This window comes from Phalaenopsis equestris, unplaced genomic scaffold (assembly GCF_001263595.1).
Source record: "Phalaenopsis equestris unplaced genomic scaffold, ASM126359v1 Scaffold000369, whole genome shotgun sequence".
Taxonomy (NCBI): Eukaryota; Viridiplantae; Streptophyta; class Magnoliopsida; order Asparagales; family Orchidaceae; genus Phalaenopsis; species Phalaenopsis equestris.
In genome coordinates, this window is record NW_018164811.1 from 184,607 (window position 1) to 195,007 (window position 10,401).

General features: G+C 37.6%; 1 protein-coding gene across 1 annotated transcript; it reads right to left on the bottom strand.

The window, feature by feature from the left end:
• Window positions 1-395: 395 nt before the first annotated feature.
• On the bottom strand, window positions 396-9,479 carry LOC110026372 (long chain acyl-CoA synthetase 2). Its single transcript, XM_020727284.1, has 19 exons — window positions 9,213-9,479; window positions 8,590-8,653; window positions 8,410-8,502; window positions 8,213-8,269; window positions 6,311-6,359; window positions 5,429-5,505; window positions 5,269-5,308; window positions 5,069-5,163; window positions 2,957-3,124; window positions 2,739-2,849; window positions 2,566-2,653; window positions 2,383-2,449; window positions 2,194-2,269; window positions 1,982-2,099; window positions 1,634-1,879; window positions 1,410-1,549; window positions 1,129-1,314; window positions 934-1,053; window positions 396-837 (listed from the first exon to the last, which is right to left on the bottom strand). The coding sequence occupies exons 1-19, from the start codon at window positions 9,446-9,448 to the stop codon at window positions 790-792; spliced, it is 2,079 nt and encodes a 692-aa protein (XP_020582943.1). The 5' UTR covers window positions 9,449-9,479; the 3' UTR covers window positions 396-789.
• Window positions 9,480-10,401: the final 922 nt, after the last annotated feature.

Consider the following 10,401-nt stretch of genomic DNA (forward strand, 5'->3'; position numbering starts at 1 on the left):
AGGTTACGGCATTTTATTTTACCTTTCCTCTTTTTTTTTTAATTTTCGTAACGGGCTCCACACTCAACAAATATGTTTAAAAGTCATTTAATGATACATGTGCTGCATGTATGTGTGGTAGGTGTGGTAAGTGAAGAATGAATTATTGAGATTTGTTCGGTTGGTGACTAATGTGTGATATTGATTATTTCTAAACTTGTATAAATAAATCGTCATTTTATTAGTTATGACTCAAGAAAAGTTTTGTGAGCATCTAAATAGAATTTTTGTGTGGCGGAGAGTTGTATTATGTGATTTTGAGTTTATAGAAATTTTAATTTTATCCCATCATTTATGCATTACATTCATTTCAAAGCAAATAAAAAAAAATTTAGTATCCATTTTTCTGGCTCAATTTTTTTTCCTACCCACATATCAAATATCTTAGAATTTAAAATTGACCGAATTAATAATCAGTCAGTTTGAGTGTTAAAAAGCGAATTGAATGCCGGCCCATTTTCATGAAAACGGACTCGACCTAGTGTTTGCATAAAATTTGGAGCTATATCGTCAAAAAGAAAAAAGAAGAAAAGAAAAAAAAAAGGGAAGCCGGCGGAATAGCTAAAGCTAAAACCACGCATTCGTCCATTTTATTCTTGATGACCATATAGACAAAAGAAAAATCTTTTAGAACAATTCCTGGAAAATATTTCAGCGTCTTCTAAGGTAGGAAATCACAAGGACGGTCTGGCAACCGGAGGCAACAATCTGCGCGTACTCCACCAGTTACATGAAAGCAAAACACAAAACTCATGCTTTTAATCCTTTAGCTTCGACGTATAGTTCATCAATCACGTCCTGCAAGCATTACAAACCACTCTTATTTATCAGCAATGTTACTGATTATATTGAGTAAAAGCAAACCAAAACTCATTCATTTCAGTAATTAATGACCTTGTAGCATTTGATCAACTGTGCTCTCTTCAACTTGAAAGTTGGAGTTATTAGGTCTCGCTCCATGTCAAATGGCCTTGATTCTAAATGTACTGCTTTCAGCAATTCAAAGCCTCGCAGCTGCATTAGATGACAATATGCTAAACCAACCATAAACGGTACGTCAATTAATTTGCAATTCAAACGCATACTTACTCGGTGCATCTGACCAGTCTTATTTAGCTGTTTAAGTACATACTCTCTTGCTTTGTGATGCTCGCATAATTCCTCGAAGCTGCCTGCCGTCACTTGATTAGATTCTGCCCAGTCCTCCAATGCCTTCCGCTCTGGAATGGCAACAGCCACCAGAAACGACTCGAAACTGCTCCCGTATACCCATATCTACTTGTCAACAAAAATCCAGGACGAGTCATCAATAACATACATATTTATATGAGCACTACTTATATTACAAGACAAGTTGTTTCTTCACATACGGACGCAACAAGCGAGCATTGGCAATATGCACTTTCAATGTTTTCAACAGCAACGTATTCTCCTTGGGACAGTTTAAAGATGTTCTTTTTCCTATCAATTATCTTCATTGCACCACCGGGTTGCCATTCTCCTATGTCACCTGCAACCATGAGTTCAAGAATTACTATACTTGAATTTTGACTGTCAAAATTACTATTGGAACATCGAATTAAATTTAATTCACCTGTATGAAACCATCCGTCTACAAATGCCTCATCTGTAAGGTCCTGGCGCTTGTGATAGCCAGAGAAGAGGGTTGTGCCCCTCAAACAAATCTCTCCTTGAGGCGTAGCAGAGAGAGCATCATAACCCATCTCCGGTACTGATTCCAATCTGGCCTCTATTGTCGGGACTGGAACTCCAACCGTCCCCATCATTGGGAAAACATTGGCTATTGATGTGAAACAACCCGCACCGCTTTCTGTAAGACCTGAGTACCACAGCCCACAGATCATTAATCACAGAAATTCTTCTTTCAACCTATATTGTTCTCAAGCATTGTATATGTAACTTTAATTAAATTGATTATTACCATATCCTTGTAGAAAAACACTGCAGCTTGTGACCCTAAAGAATTCCTCGACATGTTTAGGAACGGGTGCTGCACCTGATAGCATCAAACGTATGCGACCTCCAAGTCCTTGTCGGATCTGTTAGTCATATGTATATATACCGTTTATGAGGGACGCATGAAAACGATGATTACCATACTAATTAGAAAACATAAAGATTGTTAACACAGACTTTATTGAAGACAAGCTTGTCGAAGAAAGGTGATGCCTGGTCTTGTTTGAATCCCGCCATTAAATTTTTCAACTTGCTGAGTGAAACATATATAGGAGGCACGCAAAAAAGTTATTTATCTACTTTTAATTGAAGCTGGTACACGACAATAAATAACAATTTAGAATGAGGGTTAATGAAATGGCATACTGTTGATAAGCATATTCGAATATTTTTTTGGCTAATATTCCTCCAGATTGAATCTTTTGATTGATGCCTGCAGTTCAACAAAACGCCGACCATTATATGTAGTTGCCGAGCTGTTGTTAACAACTTGTAAACAGATCCAAAGTAATTTATATTATATATATGGTTCATCATGCTAGTGAGAACCTGTGTATATGCGTTCATAAACCCTTGGCACGCCGCAAAATAATGTGGGTTTTAGCTCTTGAATATCCTCCATCAGACGCCGAACATCCTGAAGGTCAGATTCAAGGCCCCAATTGACTCCTTAATATTGTTGTAGATTAAGGAAAAGGATCAAATTAAAGCATCATATATACCCCTTGCCAAAATCCGATGGAGGCGCCCTTATAGATGCAATAGTTCTCCATTATCTGATCAAAAACATGGGCTAGTGGGAGAAAAGACAGGTATGAATCTTCTTCAGTCAGCTACATTGAAACAATACAAGTCACAAATATAACTAACTGGACACTACAAATATATAAAAAATCCTTAACACATTATACAAGATAATTTGAATTTTTTGGCGCATTACCACTTTATCTGTCTCTAAAAGTAGATACTCTATGTTAAGAACTTGAGCGACAACAACTTTGTTAGACAAGACGACTCCTTTGGGTTCTCCGGTAGTTCCGCTAGTGTATATAATTGTGCAAACGTCATCCTTTGATTTTGATGGAAGTTCACAACTTTCATTGAACTCCTGAAACAAAAAGCTAGTTAGCGTATTGCAATGGCATTTGTGCCCAAACTGTAGATATTTAACATAAAAAAAAAAGTTCTTGATGGTGAACTAACTATTTACAAATGTCATCCTTGTTTATTTTTCTTTTTCTTGGTGATAGGTTTTATTTTTGTTGGCATGATTACAGAGGAATAACTAGCAAAACAAATATTATGCTTGATGCGTGCTAGAAAATTCATGGCGGTAGAGTAATGGATTATCGTCTTAGCATTGCACGATAATTCAACACACACTCAGATGAAACTGAAACAACCAATGATGACACCAGAAGTTTTTACGTGAAAAACCCGTAAAGGGAAAAAACTACGGGGTCTGACCCAGTTATAAAAATTCACTATATGTTGATGATTGCAGCGGCCCCTTGTCTCACAGACGGGAAAGTGTTACTAGATTTTCAGATTACAACGTCGTCTGACGGTGTCCGGTCAACGGTGGTCGGCGATGATCGACGATGGTCAATGATGGTCGGCAGTGGTCGACGGAGGTCGGCGGTGGTCGCCGACGATCGGTGGTGGTCGACGAAGGTCAACGATGGCAGGGATGATGTTGAACTTGTGCTTTTTCTCAAAGCCTCTAGTTCTGACAATGACAGGGATGATGTTAAACTTGAGCTCTTTCTCAAAGCCTCAAGTTCTCTCTTTGGCGGTGGTCGACGAAGGTCCGCGGTGGTCGACAGAATTCAACGGTGATCTGTCATAATCGACGGTGGCCGGTGGTGGTCGACAGAGGTCGGCGGTGGTCGCCGACGATCGGTGGTGGTCGACGAAGGTTGACAATGACAGGGATGATGTTAAACTTGAGCTCTTTCTCAAAGCCTCAAGTTCTCTCTCAAGTTTCTCATCGTCGACCTTCGTCGACCACAACCGATCGTCGGCGACCACCGCCGGCCACCGTCGATTACCGCGGATCACGACCGACCTCTGTCGACCACCGTCGACCATCATCAACTGTCGTCGACCACCGCTGACATCTGTCGACCACCGCTGACATCCGTCGACCACCACCGACCTCCGTCAACCACCACCGACCATCATCGACCACCGTCGCTCACCGCTGATCGTCATCCACCATCGGTCATCGCTGACCACCGTTGACCGGACACCGTCAGGCGATGCTGTAATCTGAAAATCTAGTAACGATTTTCTGTTTGTGGGACAAGAAGCCGTTGTAACCATCAACATATAATGAATTTTTATAACTGGGTCAGGCTCCATGAATTTTTTTATTTATGGGTTTTCCACATAAGAACTTCTGGTGTTATCACTGGTTATTTCACTTTCATCTGAGTGTGTGTTGAATCCTCGTGCAACGCTAAGACGATAATCAATTACTCTACTGCCGCGAATTTGCAACGCTAAGACTAGGTTGTCACCGTCGACCGTCATCAACCGTCGTTGACCGCTGCTGACATCCGCCGACCCCCACCGATCGTCGGCTCGGACCACCACCGACCATCATCGACCACCGTCGATCACCATTGATCGTCATCCACCGTCAATCATCGCCAACCACCGTTGACCAGACACCGTCAGACGACGTTATAATCTGAAAATCTAGGAACTCTTTCACGTCTGTGGGACAAAGGGCCGTTGTAATCATCAACATATAGTAGATTTTTATAATTGGGTTAGGCCCCGTGGTTTTTTCCCTTTACGGATTTTCCACGTAAAAACTTTTAGTTTCATCACTGGTTATTTTACTTTCATCTTATTGTGTGTTGAATTCTCAAGCAACGCTAAGACGATAATTCATTACTCTACCTCCGTGAATTTTATAGCACACGTCAATGCTTTATAAATCAATTTACATGAACAAGTGAATGACCTGAAATGCATTCATGAATACAAGAAAGCGCAAAAATGACCCTAAGAAATTATGATTTTTTCTAAATTTGGACCTCACCGATGAGATAAATTCATTCCAAGAAAAACAGTTTACTCCAACTTTCTCTGCTTCCTTTTTCTGTTCACCAGTAACTATACCAAAGCTTACAATTGCTGTGGAGTTTAAGACATAATTAAATTTTTGTTACCACCAAATTATTTACTCGATGTTATACAAATCTAAAAGAATGTTTATAAACGAATTGCTTATCAACATACTCCTGAGAAAAGCAGAACATCCCGGAAGGCTCTTCAAGATCTGTAAAGATAGTGATGAAAAGAGCATGCACTCTGATTAGGTTAACAAAAAAACAGGAGATATTCAGTCATAAGACATGGAATAAATATTCCTTAAAGGTGGCGGATAAATTAAGCTTACAAATGGTATCTTGTTTTCTTGAATAAAAACAAATGAAACTTCTGCATGGTTGAGTATGAATTCTATTGCATCAGCACCTGCGCCACGCAAAATCTGCTAGCTCATATCCAAAACTCTAAAGAATCTGTCGTTCTAATTGAATATAAAAGGCTTAAAAGTTTTGTTAAACATTACTCTTAAAAAGCACATTTGAGATTTGGGCATCTTTATTTTATTGGTCTTAAAAAATTATAAGCTAAGCACAAGTAAAAACAGATCAGCAGACATAAATTCTCAGGAATAGTTTTGTGAAGTACGTTTTCTTATCAAGCAACAGGGAGAAGCTTCCTACAAGATGTTTCATATCATGTAACAAAGCTATTGGAGCCCATCCACACTGATATTTGTGAACCATTAACTCAAACATCATTTTTGAGGAACATTATTTTTAAATTTTTATCAACAATCATAACACTAATGCTTAATTATATCTTTTTGTACAGAAATCAGAGGTATTTAATGCTTTTAAAAAACTAAAAATAATGATAGATAATTAAAATGGTTGTAAAATTATAACAATCCAATCCAATCATGATGAAATACTCACATCTAAAACCTTTGAAGATTATTTTTAACAAACTAACACCATATGCACCATAACAAAATTGGTAATCACATTAGCTATGAATTCAACCCACACAATTCATTTTAGATTGTATCATTTTAGATTGAATTGAGATTGGATTGAGTCATCTCATGACAATATTTGGTTTATTCAAAATTGGATTTAGTGAGTTCAAGTTAATCTTATGCCATGATCAGCCCTACTTAAATGTCAATCAATTTAAGAGCACTGAAAGGCAATTGCTAAAAAAAGAAGTGGAGAATAAAGAAGCTACATACCCAAGGTATCGTATAAAGGTACATAGCATATTCCTTGACTATAACAAGCCTGTAATAAAACATAAATAGGTCAAATGAGTCAAAGACAAAATAATTATTTGTTTCTCTTTATTTTGTTCTTTTTTATTGAGCACTATTTAGGAGATAGTGCATAACTTGCATTTTTTTTTGCTTGTTTTCGCATAAGAAAAAATAATAATAATAAAATCCATTGGTGAGAAACTTGTTAGTTGAGTTTTAATGTCAAAATTTATGTTATAGCATTATGCTTGAATTCGGAATATCAAAAATGGCTAAGAGAACAATACCCACATTACGTTTAATATAATAATATATAGATCCCCATCAACTGCTAAGTTTTGGTCACTACATATAATTTGTCACTACCTTTATATTATTAACTTAACTCTTATTCCGCCTTTTTTTATGGCATTATTCTCCACTCTCAAGTGAATCTATTTTAAGTAAAACATACAAAGAGTTCCCATTTAATCATGTGAAGCCTTCATAGGAACCACTTGGTCTTCCATTGTGCTCAAAAGCACTATAAACAACCAAGTTCCATTGGACTCATAATTTGCAAAATAAAAAAAAATTAATAAAATAAAAAATTAAAACTTAATTGCAACTAAACAATATGCTATTGTTGTGAGATATGTACTTCCTGACATAGAAATGAGACGCAAAGAACATAAGCAAACTAAGCAAACACGGATCGTTTACGTCAACTGAATCTACGTCCACGGGAGGGAATCAATCAAATAGTTCACTAAGACAAAAGAAATGGAGAATACATAACTTATACATAGAGATGAGCCCTCATCTTCCTTCTATGACCTCCGGCGTACTTCGTGTGCTTCTGTCACGGCTTGTCTAGCTGTCGCAGAAATCCTCCTCCTTCGTGAGATCTGCTCCTTCGTGGACCGAACGACCCTCCTTCCTCTGCTTCTTCACGGGAAGTTCCTCCTCCTTCTCGCCGAACCGCACAACCTGCGGTACTAATCCAGTTGATCAAAGCTTTCACTGCTCACCGAATCTATCACGATTCGGTTGCCTGTGACACGATCCTCTTGCTCCTCTGTTCGTGAATGCCGAACTCCTCTTCTTCGTTGCTGACCGCGAACACCTTTACGCGGACACCTCTAGCCAAGAAGTATGTGGATCTTCCCACAGACGGCGCCAATTGTTGTGAGATAAGTACTTCCTGACATAGAGATGAGACGCAAAGAACACAAACAAACACAGATCGTTTACGTGGTTCGATCCAACTGGATCTACGTCCACGGGAGGGAATCAATCAAATAGTTCACTAAGGCAAAAGAAATGGAGAATACATAGCTTATACATAAGGATGAGCCCTCATCTTTCTTCTATGACCTCCCTCTCAAGCGACACCTTGATACAAGGTCTCAAGATGCTCTCCTCCTCTCTAGCTCTCTAGCTATTCTCTCCTCCTTTGTGGTAGCTTAAGATCTCTTCACTTGCTCTCCTAGGTCTCACACCCTCTCTATTTATAGAAGCAAGAGAGTGGTAGGTGGGGGGGAGGGGGGCGGTAGGTGAGCGGGAGAGGAACAGGTGAGCGGGGTCACATTACAAAATTACCATTTTATTTTAGTTCATTAATTAGGGTCAAAATAATAGCTATCATGTCATAGATTGCCAGGAGACCAAGTTATATACGAGTAAATAAGCACTAGTTTACTAATGGTTCAAGTTATAAAAGCCAATGTTTCTAAATAGAAACTTAATTATTATTTTATTTTTGATCTATGTGAGGCTATACTCCACTCTTACAAGAATTTTAACAGAGTTTGCCTATTTATTTCATCATGATGGGTATTGCTTTTATTTTCTTGGTTCGGAGGTTAGTAAAAGCGCAATTATTAGAATTTGTAGTTGTACCTCCATGACGATTAACCACTCAGGGCAATTTGATCCATAAATGCCACAACGGTCACCCTGTAGTAAGGAAATTAAGAAATATTTCACTAATTAATATTCCCATAACTTGCATGATAAAGCTGAAGGAATGATAAGAATCAGATTCTTGATATATATATAAATGTATGTGTGTGTTAAACAGAGAGATATTTGCTCACAGGGCAAAGACCACCACATCTTCGCATGGCAGTTCCAATCTTGATAGCTTTTTCATAGGCTTGTTCGTATGATTGCCATATATAAGCGCTTGCCTAAACATTATTCAATCAACGATTTAAACTACAACTGTAGATTGGGAGTGATGGTATGCCAATAATTCATGTCGTTATAATTCATACCTTCTCATTAACAATCTGCCGATGACCAAGCATTTGTCTTTGAGGAAATCTTTTGACAGATTTGCTGTAAGGGATCAAAGGAAAAAGAAGAAAAAAAATTAATTAACATTCAATCTCAATTATGATTTTCCAACATTATGTAAATCAATTCCATAAAAGCTTCTGAAGAGCCCTGTTCTTATTCAACGCTTCGAACAGAGGCCATAACACCCTTCACGAACAGATGCCTTAACATGAGCTCTGGATTAGATTTTTTTTTAGATTGTATTTTAAAGCTATCAATGGCATGGAGCAGTAGTTTAAAGAATTAATACAATGTGAAGAAAATAATTGAAAAACTTCTACCAAAGTGTTTTTCTTTCCTTTTCTTTTTGGAGAATTTAATTGAGAATAGAGACAAACAACATAAACAAGATTAGAAGCCTAATATCACCAACAAAAAGTCACATGTCAGCTAGGTGTAGAGCCGAAAAGTAATATTTAAGTCTTGGTTGCCCGCCTCTCTTAAGAGCTCTTTTGGGAGGTGATACTAAGCTCATAACCAACTAAGGTGAACTAAGGTGGGCTGTAAACTTAATTTAAATTAATGCATGTAAAAATGAAGAGATTTGCATGTAATGTACCAGAACAAGTTCCAAGGAGAATCTATCCCTGCAGGCAGTTGGAGGAAACCATTTTTGGCGTAAACGCATCTGTAGACAGGACCAGCAGATGGCTTGCGTCCGACAGCGGCCACAGATTCTTCCACCTCAACTCTATATTCCTCCATTGCTTCCCCACGCTTTTCGATCACTCTTTCTGCTTTGTATGAATGTAAGTTCTTCAGCTGCGATGCGTCAGCATGCCAGTTAAGTAGCATGTACAGATGAGAGAGATGGGTTGAGCAGCCAGCTTCTAGTTTAGCACCCTTTATATTGTCTTAAATTCACAACAAACGCTTTAGTGGCTGTAATAAATAGGATGCCTTTCCGGTTGGATGTTGATCACTATTTAAAATGTGGGCCACCCGATTAAAGACTAAGAAAAAAAAAGTGGCAGTATGGGTTGCCTCAATTAGCATGTGTTTGAAGCATTGTAACAGATAATTCGGTGAGCCTGGATCTCGGACTGGAACAATAAATAAGGCTGATTATAGTATTAGATAAGAAGTAACAAACAATCAATTTGGAAATTAAAAAATAATACTGTACTGTAATTTTGAAGAAAATCAAGTGCCTTTCTGAGTCTTAAGAGAAATTAATTCATGTCAAAAAGAATACTCGTAAAGCAAACAATGATATAAAAGGCACTTGCCAAAAAAGAGGACAAATTTGGTTTAATATCAAAAGGTTCAGTATATATACAGATTTACGAATCAAGAATTATAACTGATCTAAAGCAACTGAGATCATAAAGAACTAGAACTCTAAAGCAACTGAGATCATGAACATTATATCCACTGTTGGAATATAGAAAACTAAGATTTTTATAAACTCACAATCATAAAAATGCAATTCTCAAACTCACGCAAATTCTATTTAAAAGTTATACTTCTTTTACTCTTCCTCTCTTCTCTTTTAGTTGATACTTAATGCATAACACATAAAGGAATGAGGTATTTAAACATAATTAGAAGTAATCAACACCACAAATTATTTACCAACCAAAATAATCTCAACCCTATATTTTTCACCTATCAAACCTACCATACACAAGTTAAATAAGTTTTACCTAACAATTGAAGTTTTAATTGATGAAGGAGTTCTCTCGCAAATACAGTATTTTGTTGTATCGTGATCACGTGGTCTCCCATGATTATGGGATTCCGCATGT